At 44.0% G+C, this 17,604-nt stretch overlaps 1 protein-coding gene and 2 long non-coding RNA genes across 6 annotated transcripts in view; 1 reads left to right on the forward strand and 2 right to left on the reverse strand.

The window, feature by feature from the left end:
- DPYD (dihydropyrimidine dehydrogenase) overlaps positions 1-5,897 on the forward strand; it is a 514,189-nt gene extending 508,292 nt beyond the window's left edge. For all 3 annotated transcript variants that reach the window (XM_081865765.1, XM_081865766.1, XM_081865767.1), the window contains 2 exons: positions 1,475-1,615; positions 5,034-5,897. In XM_081865765.1, coding sequence (XP_081721891.1) covers positions 1,475-1,615; positions 5,034-5,204 — 312 coding nt within the window. In that variant the 3' untranslated portion in view covers positions 5,205-5,897. The remainder of the gene's footprint in view (positions 1-1,474; positions 1,616-5,033) is intronic.
- A 148-nt stretch (positions 5,898-6,045) lies between these two features.
- Positions 6,046-17,604, reverse strand: part of LOC309343982 — a 507,096-nt gene continuing 495,537 nt past the window's right edge. The window contains exons 2-3 of the long non-coding RNA XR_014157476.1: positions 7,219-8,082; positions 6,046-7,063 (exon numbers count right to left, since the gene is read on the reverse strand). This is a non-coding gene — a long non-coding RNA (uncharacterized lncRNA). The remainder of the gene's footprint in view (positions 7,064-7,218; positions 8,083-17,604) is intronic.
- The window catches only part of LOC309344014, a 47,168-nt gene continuing 40,236 nt past the window's right edge, over positions 10,673-17,604 (reverse strand). Inside the window, exons 2-5 of one of the 2 annotated variants that reach the window (XR_014157529.1) lie at positions 16,372-16,500; positions 11,887-12,098; positions 11,187-11,312; positions 10,673-10,728 (exon numbers count right to left, since the gene is read on the reverse strand). This is a non-coding gene — a long non-coding RNA (uncharacterized lncRNA). Of the gene's footprint in view, positions 10,729-11,186; positions 11,313-11,886; positions 12,099-16,371; positions 16,627-17,604 lie in introns of those variants that run through there. The other variant, XR_014157530.1, reaches the window with a different exon arrangement.

Raw genomic sequence — 17,604 nt, forward strand, 5'->3', positions numbered from 1 at the left:
AGTCTGTAACAGTTTAATTAATGTAGGAAACTTTTATCAATTTAAGAAACATCCACCTGCATTGTAGATTTTAATCTGCAAGTGCAAGTACACTAAGTAAAAGTTGTATATTTTTAAAACTTTAAACAGGGAGTGTCTTGCATAGTTTTTATAGAAGGGGGAAAAAGAACTAACTGATGTCTTCTGCATACTCTGCAAATGGCAACTAGACTTTAATTCCTACATTATTCATATTCAGTAACACTCTGCATCAGCTAATATTTCAATCCAGGGTGCCAACTCCTGGGGGGCCCAACCAAAAAAGGATCCCCCAATATTTTTGGGGGGGCAGTGTCCAAAAAAGTCAGGGCCAAACATGGAGCCAAGTGGTTTCAGTGGTTGGCTCCTCCTCCTGCCACACAGAAGAAGGAAGGGGAAGCAGCTCCTGGCTAGTGGCAGCAGCAGCAGGAGGAGGAGCTGCCAGCCTTTGAAGCCACGCTGCTGCCATGTTTGGCTCTGCCCTATTGCTTCTCCTACGTTGTGCTACTCATTTTGTTTTGTTGACCGCTTAGAGGTTTTATTAGAGGTATATAAATGTTGTGAAATTAAATCAACAAACAGATCCCACTTTTGCAAGCTTGCAAGAGGCCACCAGAACCTCTATTACAGGACTAGCCATCCTGGTGCCTCCAGATGTTGCAGGACTGTAACTCCCATCATCTCTGCCCATTGGCCATGCTGGCTGGCATTTGTTGGGAGTCGGAGTCCAATGACATCCCGTAGGCAGCACGTTGGCTGCCCCTGTCCTATTGCAAAGTTGTGTGACCCTTACAGAGGGCTAGCATGCCATCTTTGTAAATCTCCCCTGGCAAAATTTCATCCAAACAAGATTTGGGTAACGAAACTACAGCACGGCACGATCGGCTCAATTGACTGAAAACTAATGATGACTGCAATAACGTGTGTTTGGGTCGCCAGGCCATTTGCATGTTCTTTCCAATGGCGTTGTCCTTTGTTCCCTGTTGTTTAATGGCCTCCTTTTCTTCTCTCGTAATAGTACTCCGAGGTGTGCTAATGAACAGCAGCCATGGATGCTATAGGCAGGCTGTGCGTGTCATGTCACTTCTCCCGTTGCTTCCTGTTGCGCTAAACAATGGTCACTGAGGATGATTTAATTAAATGCTACCTCTGATGCATGCAGATCTGAAAGGCAGGGTCCTTGTGTGGCCTGGCTATTTTTAGCTCTGCCAATGCTTGAGCTGCTTATCCATCAATACCTGTTATCCACATTTTGCAGTGTAGCAAGCATGAAGTGCTTTTGACTCGTCCCATCATTCCCAGCATTGCCGTAGTGCCTGCAAAACAACATCCTTCAGAAACATGCTGTCAAGTGCTTTGCTTTGGCCATAAAACAACCTTGGATATCTCCAAAGTGTTTCAATAATGCTTTTTCTTCTCTTCCTCCCCCTCCCCACCTCCCACCTCCCCAACCTAGGATGTAATTGGAAAAGCACTGCGGTATATTGGAACATATGGAGAGCTCAGTAATACGGAGCAGGTTCTGGCTCTGATTGATGAGGAAATGTGTATCAACTGTGGCAAATGCTACATGACCTGTAATGATTCTGGCTACCAGGTAAGAGTACAGCTGTAATTAGCAAAAGGGCACTGTGAGTTATCTTTTTCGCTGCTGAGGCAGAAGGGATCTACTGTCTGTTGATGGGCATGTGGGAAAAGGAGATTTACAAGATACTGGAAATTAACACTGGTGCACTCTCAGGTATAGACTGCATGAACCGTGTCCGATCCATTTTCAGGGATTGTCAATAAAGCGGGTTTCATAGAGACTTGGGATGCACAGAGCACCCGCCTTCAGCTCTCCCCGTTTATTTTCCTGCTGCACAGCATCCAGAGTGGAGCTGCCATTTTCCTCCCAATATTGCAGGCTGCAGAAAACTGCGGAAGATCTACACTGGGGTTATGAGAATTGTGCTTGCAATGGGGCCATGCGTCCCTTTTGACGGTGTACACGCCAGAGTCTAAACAAATTATGTAAAACTCCAATAGGTTTCAGCTGATTCATTGACAGCCTCGGTATCTATATCAGAGCGAGGAAGTCTTCAGCTTCGGTAAGGCACATAGTATAGATTAAATAGCAAATATCTTGAAACTAAGGAAGTAAGTTGTTGCTGGGAAGGCAAGGCAGTGTGGTGGTAGTGAGCCCTCGTTCACACCAACATCCTGATCCAGTGAGGATATGAACATATACAACTCCTACAATTATGTGTCCACATTGCAGTGTGCATATTCTGCATCTTTCGATGGAGATGGGCTTTCATATCTGCAACTACTAGCTGTGCGCAACATGCGGAGCTAGCACTGGACTGGAGAACAGGAGCTTTGTGCTGTCTCATTGGTTTTTACTCTGCAGTCTACCACTGTACGCTTTAATTTGAGGCTGACTTTGCGAGGAAATCTTGCAGTTGTTTTAATTCCGCCAGATCTGGCTTTTTACCCAGACCTCATGGAAAAGCAGAGAAACTCTACAGGTGCATGTGTGTATGTTTACGCACTTTCTCTGTGCCTGCTCAACACCGAGAGCATGACCCAGGAGCGCAGGGAGAGAAGTGAGCAGAGATGCTGTGCCTGCGGCACTCTCTTCAAATCCCAAATGTGCCCATAGGCCCAAAATGTTTGGCAACCCTTGCTCTAGCTAGATAATCCTGTAAATGACCTCCCCCACAGAGTCTGCCTGCCGGAAGCAGTGATACGTTTATTTTTATTTTTTTGGTGTATCTTTTCCCAACGTTTACCCCTCTCAGCCAGCCCCGCCTCCACTGCCGACTTGCAGTCTTTGCTGGTACATTGCTTCCCCCTCAGCTCCACCGGTCAGATCAGATTTGTATGTCTGCTTAAGGTGAGCTGGCAAAGCACATGTTCTCCGCAGTAGCTGCAAGCAGCAAGCAAACCATTTGTAAAGTTCATTTTATATATATATATATATATATATATATATATATATATATATATATATATCTGAGGTTGCTGCAAAATCAGGGCCTGGAGCAGAACAGCCTGCCTGGGTCCGCAGAGATATTTTTCCCCCAGAAAAGGGTTAATGCAAGTAAACATGAAGTTTAAAACCCAGCTTCACATAGTTGAAAACTATGGAAACGGAAGATAAGAGAGCCACCAGTGCTGAGTTTGTCGTACAGAGTGCTGTTATCAAAGACCATCATAGTCTAATAAAAATGTACTATAATATGTTACAGTGACAGTGCAAAATAATTTAGTTCACTTGCAGCAGCAATAATGTTTCTGGTGTTTTGTTTTTAACAATGAATAGTGGCCTCTTTGTACCAAAGGAACTTGCTCTGAAATGAAGCAGCGGCAACAGCAAGAAAAAGAATGTGATTAACCCATGCATTTCAAAGGGGGCAAAGTAATGCAAGGTGCTATGAATAAAGCATATTAGTGCATGCAGTAGGTAGCATTTGGTTGTGCCTGGGCTGTGGTTAATTTCTAAGCAGAGTGTTGCAGTCGCCGACTGAAAAAGTCGCACTAACCCTGACCAACAGTCCTTGCACTCTAATAATTGATCTGGCGGTGCTAGTTGGGAAGCCCTGATGGTGATTCCCTGATGAACAATGCTGTGCTAGGTCTGCTTGCCAAAACCTGTAGCCTCTCTGGTCTCTTTTAAGTATTCAATTTTGCATCATAGTAGCTGCTGCCTCGTTGGCTGCTTCTCCTTTGATTCGGGTGTGTGGATCAGATTTCTAATGTGTTTGCAAACAATGCAAGGAGTGCCCAGCCCTTTGAGAGGTCCACTGTGTTGTGTGTGGTTTGCCAAGCTGCCAGGAAGCTCAGCCATATGGGGAGTAGAAGTCTTTGCATTAGGGACAGAGGTCCATGCTCCCTAATCCTGGGGCAGCATTGCCTGGGGAGATGGAGCCATGAGCCTAGGTGTGCAGAGCAACAGGGGTGACTCTTACCTCAGTAATGGAGGCATTACACAATTTGAGGACGCATCCCTGTCAGGCAAAAGCTCTTTTATCTGGAACAAACAAAGAAAATGGACCACTAGAGAAGTTGGCCTCCACCCAAGATCCTCCTAAGGAAAATCAAAGCAGTTACACATGAAGTGCGGCAAGTGTCTAGCCTGTTCTTCAGAAATGGAGCCAACACACATTGACAACGTTAGTAAAAAAAAACCCACAGCATTTTAAATAAACATGCAATGCCTGATGGTGCAGTAGAGCAGAAAACTTTTCTATGCAATTTTACATAACATTTTTTTTCTTAAAAGGATTTAATTTCTGACTTATTTATAGTGTGTTTTTTTCCCTGTGTGTAGATCCACCCCTAGTGTAAATCAGTAAGCTGCCTTCAGAGTTTATTCTCTGAAGGGTGCTGTCTCAGGCTCTGCAGAAGCAGAATAAGGAAATGGGGCGTTTCAGATACACACTGAAGATTTTTCAAGCGTTCCAAAATGCGTTTTTAAAAGATGTGTATCATTCAAGGAAAATTCATTGGCTGCAGCTCACTGATGAATTTATGTACACCTTCTGGCAAAACCAAGAGTTGCTGCTGTTTTCAATGACTTTATGTAGCTTATTATTATTACTATAGTACCACTGTTATTAATATTAACATTTGTGGAAATATTTCTGCAGAAGCCACGCAGAACTGAGCTGTTTAGCTTTCTGCAATAATAACACCAGTAAATCATTGTGCTCTGAAAGATTGATTTCACAGAAAACAAAAATATCTTCATGGAACTTAAATATCATGGACATGACGTGTCCTGAGGCTCGAAGGCTCGACTCGGTTTTTAACTAAAAATGGTGTGTGTGTTGATTTCTAGCAGGGCTACTGTGTTCATAATTTTTCAAAATGCATTTTCTTAATGGTTGAAACTGTTACTATAGCTGCAGTGCGGAACCAGACAAAGATGTCTCCAAGCACCTCAACTACAGGAAATGTGGATGCTAAAAATGGGGTTGTTTTTGACCTTTTCTGTGAGTGACATCAGTGCTGTTTATTTCTGCTTGCAGGCTATACAATTTGATCCAGAAACCCACCTGCCCACTGTTACTGACAGTTGTACAGGCTGCACTCTGTGTCTCAGCGTCTGCCCTATTATTGACTGCATCCGAATGGTTTCCAGGACAACACCTTATGAACCAAAGAGAGGCCTGCCCTTAGCTGTGAACCCAGTGTGCTGAGGTGATCAGACCAGCAGTTAAAGCGAACCTTACATTTACTTGATTCTATTGATTTGCTATCTAATTAGTACCAGCAACAACAACTATGTTAAAAAAGAATTGCGGGGGGACACCTAATGATGGGAGACTGCTATAATGTCAGCTGCATTTTCCAATTTAAATTTTTTATTTTTTATTTAGCCTTCAGACCAGCAGCGGCTAGTTTATCAAATGTTAGCTATCCTTGTCTTTCCCACCCCCACCCCCCAGAAGCAGAACTTTAGTTTTTCTTTTTCTTTCTGCAAATTCTTGCACGCTATGGTGGCTTTGGTGATTTCTTCCTCATAACCCCCCACAAAATTAGGAGGGGGGTCTCTCCCCACTCCCACCAAATCAGCTAAACCCCGACACGCAAACCAACTTTGTTACCAGGGAAACATTTGGTAATTACACATTTCATTTCCTTTTAAAACTGTTTTTTAGAAGATGTAATTAACTGCAAAACACACAAACAAAGCAATGCAGATTCAATGTGTGTGTGTGTGTTTTACAGGAGGATGTAAAAAGAGGTTTAAATGGGTATTTCTGAACTATTAAATCAGTTTCAACGGCTGCAACATATGGCACTGTATTACCTTAATTCTCCCTAAATTCTGCTTTTGACTAGGCATTAAAAACTAAATTTGCAAATACAATGCACTCTTCACCATTCAGTGCTTTTTTCAGTAGCTTGCATGATTTCTTTGTTTCTGTTAATGAATCTCCAGAGCATGTCTATTAGCTATATTATTTCAAATGCAAGCGTTAGCTCAAGAATCTGATTTATGGCATCTTTCTGTTGCATCCGTGCACTCTTTGGAAGATGAGATTATTCTTGCAGTGCAAGGCGGCAATTCCTTTTTTTGCCCATATAGAGAGGCTCTCTGCAAGTCTTGCCAAACCAAAAGAGTGGTGCCAGTTTTAGGAGGAACAACCTGTGCGACGCAAAGCAGTTGGGCAGATACGCTAAGTGAAAATGTCACATACGTGAATGTTTTCCAGCCCTACAGGTGTCCATTTCATGCATGGATGGGAAGCCCACAGGTTTCTGCTGGGCCATTTCTCCTCACCCCAGACCAATACAGCCTCTGTGCTGAATGGGGCCCAGATATTCCCTGTACCTCACTAACACCGAGGTGCCCATTCCAGGCACACACCCTGTCTCCCAAAAGAGGATGATATAGTGCTCTAGTGCCCTGGGGCAGAGGAGCAGCCCAAAGTTATGTGAAGTGCAGGAGGCCCTTCATGTTTTTGGGAACAGCCAGGAGGGTTCTTGTGCATCCAGCACAATGGCCTAACCCATCCATGTGGAAGTCACCCATGGGACGCAGGCCAGAGTGGAAGCTTGTGGCATCCATTCCACATGGGCAGAGTTTTGTGAGTGAAAAGTTATAGGCACAGTATAGCAATTTTATGTCTCTCTTGTGCAGTATGGCTTGGGAAATGCATATAAATGAAGTTGCACTCACATTCTGCAACTGTGCGGTAAGTAAGCGCCATGCCAGGAAGTGAATAACTTTTTAATTACATGAGAAATGTTTATTAGCCGTGTATTTCACTGCAAACAAACACACAACCAATTTAGGTTGAAAACTCAGAGGTAAATAGTTGTCAGCATATTACCGCCATATGTTGCAAAGGCATGTGTTTTATTTTTGAGTATTTGCTTCTCAGAAATAGAACCCGTGTCTTTGCGACATATGGCGGTAATATGCTGACAACTATTTACCTCTGAGTTTTCAACCTAAATTGGCTGTGTGTTTGTTTACAGTAGAACTACAGTAAGGGAGGGAGAGACAGAGATTTCCCACTATTCTAAATTAGCATGTCAGTAACAGGGGCTGGGCGATGTTGGGCAGTGGCGTAGCGTGGGGGGTGCAGGGGGGGCCGGCCGCACCGGGCGCAACATCTGGGGGTTAGGGTTAGGGGGCGCAAATCCACAGGTTAGGGGGCGCAAATTACTTGCCTTGCCCCGGGTGCTGACAAGCCACGCTACGCCACTGATGTTGGGTTTTCAACATTGTGGCGTATCACCAGCTGAACATCACGGTTTGGCAATAAACCGCGATGTTGAAAGAATCTGTATTGGCTTGGGGTGAAACTGCCACCGCTTTCACCCCAGCGGCTCCTGGGCTAATACACCTGGACCCAGCCTGCTGCTCAGCTGGGGAGCAAAAAGGCTTCTGCCACCAACTGAGCAAGCTTCCTTGCCCCTCCCCCTCCCCAAAGACAGACCAGGCAGCAGTAGCCAAGTGCACAGAGCCTGTCAGGCTCCATACAGGAGCATTGCCTCTTTCCTCCTGCAGTGGTTGTTCTACCCAGGAGGAAAAGATGCAACTAAGCAAAGCTACACCTGCCTGGAGAAGAGTTTGAATTTGATATCCCACTTTATCACTACCCAAAGGAGTCTCAAAGCGGCTAACATTCTCCTTTCCCTTCCTCCCCCACAACAAACACTCTGTGAGGTGAGTAGGGCTGAGAGACTTCAGAGAAGTATGACTAGCCCAAGGTCACCCAGCAGCTGCGTGTGGAGGAGTGGGGATGTGAACCTGGTTCACCAGATTACAAGTCCACCGCTCTTAACCACTACACCACACTGGAGCCCGCTGAGCAGCCACAATCCCACCCCAACAAGCAAGCAGGAGCACAATCGGGGCTCTCTCTGCTGGGGAGGGGGGCACTTTCGCAGAGCCCCCACCCTACCCCTAGGTCATGCAAGCTGGTGGCGGGTCAGGGATCCGTAAAACTGCTTGGCTGAGGCAAGGGCAGCAGCGCACTCCTCGGCCAAGCTGTATCGCGCCTCGCCCATGCAGCTTGTTTCTTCATCTGCAACACTTGGAGGGCAGAGTGCAAGGCCGGTCTCACTCGGAGTGTATCTCTGGTGAAGCCGCCTCCACTCCTGCGTCCCTCTCTGCCTGCAGCTTGTTTTTCCCTCTGGGTGCTGGAGGCAGGGGGACTCAAGAGCGGTGGTGGTTTCACCAGTGATACCACTGAGTGAAGCTGGCATGCCGGTCCTAGGCAATATATTGCCCAAGCCTAGTCAGTTACAACTTATTCCTCATTTTCAGTTAGGGTGTTCATGCACTAGCTGCTGTATCCCAAAGAAAGCCACATGCTGTTTGATATTTAAAGTAGCTAACAATGGATCTCTTCATTTCTTTATACTCTCTGCCATCAACTTAAAAATACAAAATTTCGATCATGCTTATTAAATAATCCTTATGTTCAGATTTCTGTACTTTTTACAAGGTTAATAAATCAGAATTAAAGAACATTGTGCAACCTGGTTTGTATGCGTCTTTCTAAATGGCTTTTGCGGGAAAAATTGCAGTTTCTATTTCATCACTATTCGTAGGGTGGTATTCAACTAACATTTTACTGACCATACTATTGTTGAAATTAATTAACAACCCTCCACAATTTTGGGGATATAGAGAAGCAATTCTTTTTATTTTTTTCAGGGGTGGGGACCTCCCTGCATGCAGCAAAACAACAACCAGTATTTAAATGTTCAAATAAATGAAATAACCCATGCAGGTTGTTCATTTTTCAACAGCTCTGCCCAGAGCAACTTGAAATTTCCTCCATAGGTGTGGCTGCCATGACTTTTTTTCATAAGAAATAAAATCCCAGCACACAACAGTAATTTTTACAGCATTAACAAATCAAAGATGATGTGTTCACCATTTGGATAGAGGACATATTGATTAATTCACTCTATCAGGCAATGTAGATACTGTGTAATTCTCCATCAACTTCATGGCACTTAGCTATAATGTTGCTAGGGAGAGAGATTCCCCCTCCATATTTAATAACCCAACATGACCAGATGCACATGCCTTGTTGACACTTAAAAGGTAGCAGTCCTAAAGTGAACACAGGCATGTTAAAAGTACCTACTAACTCTGACAGATGTTGTGTTTTCTGTGGCTATTTGTCAGGGATCTTTTCATAGCTTTTAATTAATGTCAGGCCCTGAATAACATCCAAGCAGGTAAGCAAATCAAAGACAAAGCAGATTAATGTGGTATTTTCACAGACTAAATCGATTCATAGCTTGGCTATGTTGCACTGCTCTACTTCCATGCTTCTCTTGGAGCTATTGGGCTTTGTCTTTAAGTATTCCTAAACAACTTAGTATTTTAAAATCTATAAGCGGTATACAAAAACACAACATAAAAACAGCAGAACAGTTTCATAAAAGTAAAAGATGCAGACACAAAAACGGCATTTTGATATCTGGTAAGAAAAGCGCTTCTTTTCAATGGAACCCATAAATTAATATATCAAGAGTTTGTGTAATTTAAACGGTCTTGAACTTGTGAGGCTTGGACCACGTGGTTTCTAGAAAGTATCAAAAACCCAACAGTATTGCAGATAAAGCTACACTGTTTGTCTTGGGTGTGTCCTTTTATCAGTCAAGTTTTAAAGCAGTGGTTCCCAAACTTTTCTGGGTGGTTCCATAAATTGATTTCCCCTGTCCTATAGAAAGCATTGTTTAGACTGTCTCGCCAGAGTGGTGCATGCTCTGGTTATCTCCCGCTTGGACTACTGCAATGCGCTCTACGTGGGGCTACCTTTGAAGGTGACCCGGAAACTGCAATTAATCCAGAATGCGGTGGCTAGACTGGTGACTGGGAGTGGCCGCCGAGACCATATAACACCGCTCCTGAAAGACCTATTTTGGCTCCCAGGATATTTCCGAGCACAAGTCAAAGTGTTGGTGCTGACCTTTAAAGCCCTAAGCGGCCTCGTCCCAGTATACCTGAAGGAGTGTCTCCACCCCCATCTTTCCACCCGGACACTGAGTTCCAGCTCCGAAGGCCTTCTGGTGGTTCCCTCATAGCGAGAAGTGAGGTTACAGGGAACCAGTCAGAAGGCCTTCTCAGTGGTGGCGCCCGCCCTGTAGAACGCCCTCCCATCAGATGTTAAGAAAATAAACAACTATCCAACTTTTAGAAGACATCTGAAGGCAGCCCTGTTTAGGGAAGTTTTTAATGTTTTAAGTTTTATTCTGTTTTTAATGTTCTGTTGAAAACTGCCCAGAGTGGCTGGGGAAACCCAGCCAGATGGACAGGGTAGAAATATTATATTATATTCAGAAAACAAATCCTTTCTGAGGATTTCTTCACTTTGTTTTTTCTCTCAAGTTTTGGTAGGGAAAAGTCTTCTTCCCTTTTGTTCACAGAAGTTGGCTGAACAAAAGGACCATGACTTCTACAGATGACTTTGACAACTAATGCTTTCTAAGAGTATATCAACATGCTGAACATGTTTTTCAGGGTGGGATTATTTTAGCTGCCCAGCACCCTGAAGGCAGTATATGCTGCACTCCGGTGCATGCCTAGGCAAATGAACATCCCACTGAGTTCAATTGGCCTTATTTCCAAATTACAGTGCAATATGAAGCATAGGAAACTGGTATTTTAAGTTAAGCTGGTGTGACCTACCCATATTCCAAGCTTGATTCAGGAACTGGAGACTTGCCAGCTGACCCACCCCGAACCTTGGAGATAGAAAACAAGTCTTTAAAATAGAGTTTAGCTGGCATGAGTCCCACTGGGTTGCCAGATCATGTGACTGACTTGGAATACATGCAAGTCTCTGCTTGCTCCACCTTTGGGTAACTTAAGATGGTATAAATTCCTCCAGCTTAAGTTCCTCTGCTGAGCTGCGGCTTAGCCAGCATGGTCAGACTCAGCCAGGTTGAAGGTGTTACACTGGCATATTCATGGCCAGAGTGTGGAACTTACACTAGAATAACCCTCTCAAGATCTGCCTGTTCCAAACTCACTCAATCCTGACAGATCTTGGGTTTGGATTGCCCTAAATAAAGTAAAATACATAAAGTAAAAAATACAGCAAAATCCTGAAATAAAGTAAGTAATCTGGGTCCAATCCTAAACATTTCATGGTAACTTTCTGTAATGCAATTGGACAGATGGCATATCAAGACTGTCTTACCAAGAATCAGATAGTACTGTAGCTTCATCTCCTCTGTGAATTGTAATATCTATTCATATCCATGGCGGTGACAGGGTGATGCTACGTTGCTAAAGAGGTCACAGGTTTCACAGCTAGCCAGGTTTCCTTGGGGATAGTATAAAAAAACCAAACAGCATAAAATCAAAATGATGAATGCATGGGAATCAGATACTAATTACTAGGATTTATGTATTAGTAGCACTCTCTTAACTCTCTAACTTTTTGAGAGAAGAAAAACTAATTGGGCTCAACCAAGCCCTAAAATTGGCAGAATTATCTCCCTGTCTAGCTATATCTTGGCAGTCAGACAATCTAAATCTTCTCTTAATTTATTATTTTGTCAAAACTCTTGCTCGTACTTGGCTTCAGAGGGTTTTTGCACCTCTCAGATTATTCTTTAAAAAAATTTTTTTTTCACAAATTCAGATAAATATGGCACTGCTCCCTGACTTACACATGCTCACCTTTTAGTTGGCGCTATATTTTTAATTGCTAGTGATGCATGATGTTTTTGAAACCTGTCCTTAGAAATCTTCTTTGAACCCAAGAGCCTTGTTTTTGGCTTTCTCTTTCGAAATAAACAGCTGTAGACAGTGTTCGCATGTGGTAGTAAGTCAAGGTTGTTAGTAGGGAAGGGGGGAAGAGAGCTGATTGAATTCACATTTAAAGGCAAACTTACCTCATTTGAGTTTCTGAAATGAGGTGTGAACTGAAACACATAGCCTCCCTTCAAATTTTGCCCTTCTCCAAATTTTGCAATGCAGCCAAAGTAATGATTTGCCAGGGTGAGGTGGTTGTTGTTGTTGTTGTTGTTGTTGTTGTTGTTGTTGTTGTTGTTGTTGTTAATTCAGTCCTTTGCATAGTTATCCTAGCACACCCTCTCGGTATTTTCTAATTGGACAGAATGAGAAAGACTATGACTCTTAAGATGGCACCAAACACCTCCCAGCTGTTTACACTTATACTTCGAACCAGGTCTCAGTCTCTAAATCCAGCTCACCTGATGTGCCCTGCTGCCCTTTTCCATCATCTTGCTTCCATCCATCCTGCCTGAAGCCCTGTTACAGCTTTTTCAAGACAACCAAACAAGAAGAAGGGGACTAAAGGTGCAATAGTCTGCATCCTCAGTTTTAAATTTCATTCTCCCTGTCTTGGTTCTCTTTCTGGGCATTTAATATAGTATTGTGTGTCTGACAGCTATCCCCACTTACAATATTTTATTTTCAGTTTTACTCTTGCCTATGATCCCCCTCCTGCCCTCCGTATCTTCGCTTGAGATCCTCCGCTAAGATTGTGTAGCGGTAAACCTCTTTTGTCAGGTTTTAAACGTGCAAACATATATGCCACTTTATGCTACTAGTCTATTTATTGGATTAAGCGAGAGGGTTTTGATATGGAAGCTTAAGACGATATTGAAAACACATATCACTTCTATTGTAGCTACTAAAAATCAGCTTTAGAACTAGAGAGACCTTGTATCAGGCATTTGTGTGGAGACCTTTAGCTTTTTATCATGGCTGTTCTTTGTTGCTATGGCAATAGAATTAACCATTTCATTAACATAATGGAATAAACCGCATTCTAAACTTCTTTGTCCTCCCAGTTAACCCCCCCCACTCAGATTTCAAAATATTTAACAAGCTTGAATTCTGGGGGATTTCCCCCATGCCCAAGTTATTATCTCAATGCTTCTGAAGGATTTTTTTTTTTTTTTAGTGAGAGTGTATTTTATCATTACATTTCATTTTGCCTTCATTGGCTGCCTTCTGTTAAGTGTCCCCATGAGAAGGCAAGTAGACTACAGAACAAATGACCACTGGAAGTGAGGATACAGTCATTTAACAACCTCATAAAGGAACAAGAAAAAAAGAAAATCACTTGTTTCGTCTCAACCTCCATTCCACGTTTGGCAAGACAAGGGCTTTGTTCATAGCGACTGCCTCCCTTTTCAGATTTTGTAAAAATGGAAATAGTAATAGTTAGAAAATCAACAGCCTTCTGTGTGAGAAGTTTGTGAGCATTAGAGATGACACAAGACTAGCAGCTGTTTTGGATATTAAACAAGTGAGTGAAGAGGAACCCTTCCCCCAGATTCACCCATCACCACCTTGCCATTGTTGCTGTTGCCTATCTGCTTGCCTCTTCTTCTGGGTCCAATTAATAAAAAGGTAAAGGACCCCTGACCATTAGGTCCAGTCATGACTGACTCTGGGGTTGCGGTGCTCATCTCACTTTATTGGCTGAGGGAGCCGGTGTTTGTCCGCAGACAGCTTCAAGGTCATGTGGCCAGCATGACTAAGCCGCTTCTGGCGAACCAGAGCAGCAGACGGAAATGCCGTTTACCTTCCCGCTGGAGCGGTACCTATTTATCTACTTGCACTTTGACGTGCTTTCGAACTGCTAGGTTGGCAGGAGCAGGGACCGAACAACAGGAGCTCACCCCATCGCGGGGATTCAAACCGCCAACCTTCTGATCGGCAAGTCCTAGGCTCTGTGGTTTAACCCACAGCGCCACCCACGTCCAATTAATACCAGCCTATAAAAGAAGGAGGCAAGGGTCGTAGCTCAGCATTTGGCAAGACAGAATTTTGCATTTCTGCTATTAAAAGGAATTAAAGTGCTCTGTTTCTATAGCTCAACAAATGCACATGTAAAAAATAAATAGTAGGTTTTGGAAAGTGAAGAGGAACCAAGTTGAAAAGTGTGAGATCAACCGCCGAATGAATGCTTATTGACATACAACTGCCCCATAAACAAATCCAAATGACTGCTCCATAAAGACTGCAACACTATGCATGGTGTTCTTAACCTCTTCTGCTGTGACACATGCCTGTCATGTACTGGTTGGATGCAGAGGAATGGTGGGAGGAACCAGCAGGGGGACCACCAAGGGAAGAAGGCCCAGAGCCCAGGAAGTGGTGTTGGCACAACAGTGAGGGAGAAGACTGGGAAGAGGAGGTCTTCAAAGCTCAGGAGGTAACAGGACTTAGTGAGCTGGAACAGTCTGTGGCAGAGAGAACTCCAGAATCAGAGGCAGAAGCTGAAGCAGGAGGGTGGGAGGAGGGAGGCCAAGAAGCAGAGATAAGTCAGGATGGCGAAGAGTCACAGGTGTCTCCCCTGCCTTCTGTGGCAAGCTCCCTTCCCCACTGGTCTCCCAGGATCAGAAGAGGCATGAAGCGGGAGAAGCAAAGACAGCCACACAGGCACAGTCTCTGATTGCTTGGGGGGGGGCTCCAACATGCAAAGTGTGATTTACTTGCTAGCTTGCTCCTGACACTGCTGTAAGTAACTCACTCCCAACAAATATCTGACTAGCTACCTCCCTGAAACATAATAAGAGCTCTGATGGCTCAAACAAAATGATGATTTACTTCAGTGTCCTGTTTCCCACAATGGCCAACCAGATCTTGCGGAGGCCAAAGCTGAGCATAAAGGTCCCCTCTAGGGAAGGGTGAATCTGTTAATTTTGGCTTCTCTCAGTTTCTTCGTTTTCCAATCTTAAATTCAGCTCTCTACTTTTCCACATCACTTTGTGATTTCCCCCCTCCTAATAGGGATGTTTGTATGCAATTTTGCCCCAAATGCACATCCCCCCCCAAGGCAATTTCCCCTAAAATAATGCATTGTATATGTTATTTTCACAAGTATATTCATGTTTTAATGACACTTTACTGAAGAATATGCACTATTGTATGCATTGCTTCATGGAAGAACTGCATTGCAAAATTCAGAGGAGTGGGCATTTTGAAGAAATGCTGTGTTTCAGTTCTTCTGTTGTTTCAGAATGTGCAAATTTGGTAGGTTCATGCCTCTGAACCTGGAGGGGAGTAGAAAGCCAACATGACTAAGAGCGATTATAAACTTGTCCTCCATTGTAAAGCCATCTAAGTTGCCGACCATAACCAGCCCTTCAAGTACTGAATTACATAGCTTTCTTATGAAGAAGCACTTCCATTTGTCCTGAATCTTCCACCAACCAGCTTCATTTTAGTCTTATGTCTCTCTGTGTGCTCACTCTACACACTGCATAATGTTATAAATATTAGTCATTTCCCTGCTTACGGTCTTCTAAACAAGGCCGACCCTACTATTTGGCAGAGGCAGGCAACCATTTCAGGCAGCAGATGCTCTGGAGAAACAGGAACAGTGTCTGGCCATTCCTCTTGAGCACCCAGCCATTCTTCTTTGTTGCAATATGAAGAAGAAGAAGAGGAGTTTGGATTTGATATCCCACTTTATCACTACCCGAAGGAGTCTCAAAGTGGCTAACAATCTCCTTTCCCCTCCTCCCCCACAACAAACACTCTGTGAGGTGAGTGGGGCTGAGAGACTTCAGAGAAGTGTGACTAGCCCAAGGTCACCCAGCAGCTGCAATGTGGAGGAGCGGAGATGCGAACCCGGTTCACCACATTACAAATCTACTGCTCTTAACCACTACACCATATGGTATTGCCGGAGGTCCTCTGGTATGGTGGAGGATGCTATCCCATCACCAGTGCTGAAGGAAGATTCATCTACCAGCCCACTGGCCTCTACACATAGAATTGAGAAGGACTGTCACCTTTGCCTCAGGCAGCATAATGTCTTTGACTGTCCCTGTTTCTCAAACAGGTATGGAGCTTGTGGCCCTCCCAGTGATGTTGAACTAATACTCTCAAAATCCATGACCGTTGGTCATGCTGGCTGGGACTGACGGGAACTGGATTCCAAGACGATTTGGAGGTTCACAGGTTCCCCGTCAATGTTCTAAACAGCACAGCAACATCCTGGCCTGCTACAATGAGGAATTTATTTCAGGGCAGTGGGTGTCTTGGTTTAAACTGCATCAATGGCTGTCATCATGGCCACATCCGATGGTATTGCAGTTAAGTAATGAAAAAGTGTGATCTCAGATGGAAGCCCTGTTAAATTCAATGCAGCTTATTCATGGGCTACAGGATTGCAGCCTAAACATGAATTTGGAAAGAAGTTTCAGCACCCTCTGTCCCTGTTCCATTTTCCCACAGAGATGAAGCTGTAAAGGATTTTTATGGCTGCCTAAACAAAGAGCAGCAGCCCCGCTCACTTCAGCCTCTACAGCGATCCTGGAGGTTTGTGAGTTGTTATCTGCTTTGCATCCTTGCTCTGCACAACAGAGGGACCGGATTTCATTTCTGCCACTTACCGATGTGCCGTGTTTGTTAAACAGTTCAGTGGAGGCGTTGAACTGTTGGGGGCACTCGGTCCAGCCAGACTTCGCAACTGCAGCAAATCTTTAATCGTTGCTTGGCACGTTACTGCCTGAAGGATGGTTCTAAGAGAAAGACAGACAGCAAGAACGGTTACACAGACGTGACGTTTGTGAACGTTTGTGAACATAAGCATGACTCTGAGGCCATCAACTTCTCATGCAACGAGAGTGGACAGAATTCATTCTGCTTAACTGCTAAAATCAAATCAGCAATATTTCGCCTGTGCATACAACCTTCTCCCTGGGATACAGAGAAGAAGAAAAAAAAGGAAAAGATATCCTCTGCCTACCCTGCTCCCCCTGTGAATGGGTTTTCAGGGCTGAGTCCCTGTGTTGTGCTTGCTGTTAAGAAGTGGGCTATTTGGCAAAGAAAAGGGGGGGAAATATTGTGGTTGCTTCATTTTCCTGCACAAGAGGGCAGCGTTTCCTTAAATCCGGGGAACATGGCACTTTGGAAGAGCTTTTGCCGGTTTACAATAACATGGCAGACATGTGATATCTTACTAATTGTTTGGATTTTCTAATTGTCTCGGCCGCAAGTAATTTAATGCATGAAATAAGCTCCTGCCCGGCTTAGCAGCTATCTGGAGAAAGTACAGTTACCAGAAGATGTCAGGAATCCCGATGTCGGCTGACTCCTTTCTTGTGTGCCCAAGGATTTATGGCGTGGGCTGCAAGTCAACTGTTTATATTGCTAGTGACATTTTATCTCTAGTGTTACATAAATGTTTGAATACCTGATGCCTCTCTGCTCCAGAGCTGTCTTTCACTAACTGAGGCAAGGAGGAAACTGTAGGTTATGATAGGCTACATGTTGTAAAGTCACTAAACCCCAAGAGAAGCTGTTCTAATTCGTAGCTCTAACTTTATCCTGGTTATCTGGTGGGGTGGGGAATCGAAATCTTACAGCGAGAAACGAGGGGCATTAAAAACTAACTTGTTTGCCACAGCGGAAAGGCGCTCTGGATTTTACGCTCTCCTTATTTGTATGTGGAAGAATGAAAGATCACGATAAACAAAATAAATACCATTCCGTCTGCCTTGCAGGCTGGTCACAACAAAATCCTAATGACTGTCCCTTGAGGGGAACAGAACAGTTTTTGTGGGGCACAAATGAAACTGCCATAACGTTTTCTGTTTCCAGGATTTAAAAAATTGTACTTGCAA

The sequence above is a fragment of the Podarcis erhardii genome (genome assembly GCF_964252035.2).
Source record: "Podarcis erhardii genome assembly, chromosome: 6".
NCBI lineage: Eukaryota > Metazoa > Chordata > Lepidosauria > Squamata > Lacertidae > Podarcis > Podarcis erhardii.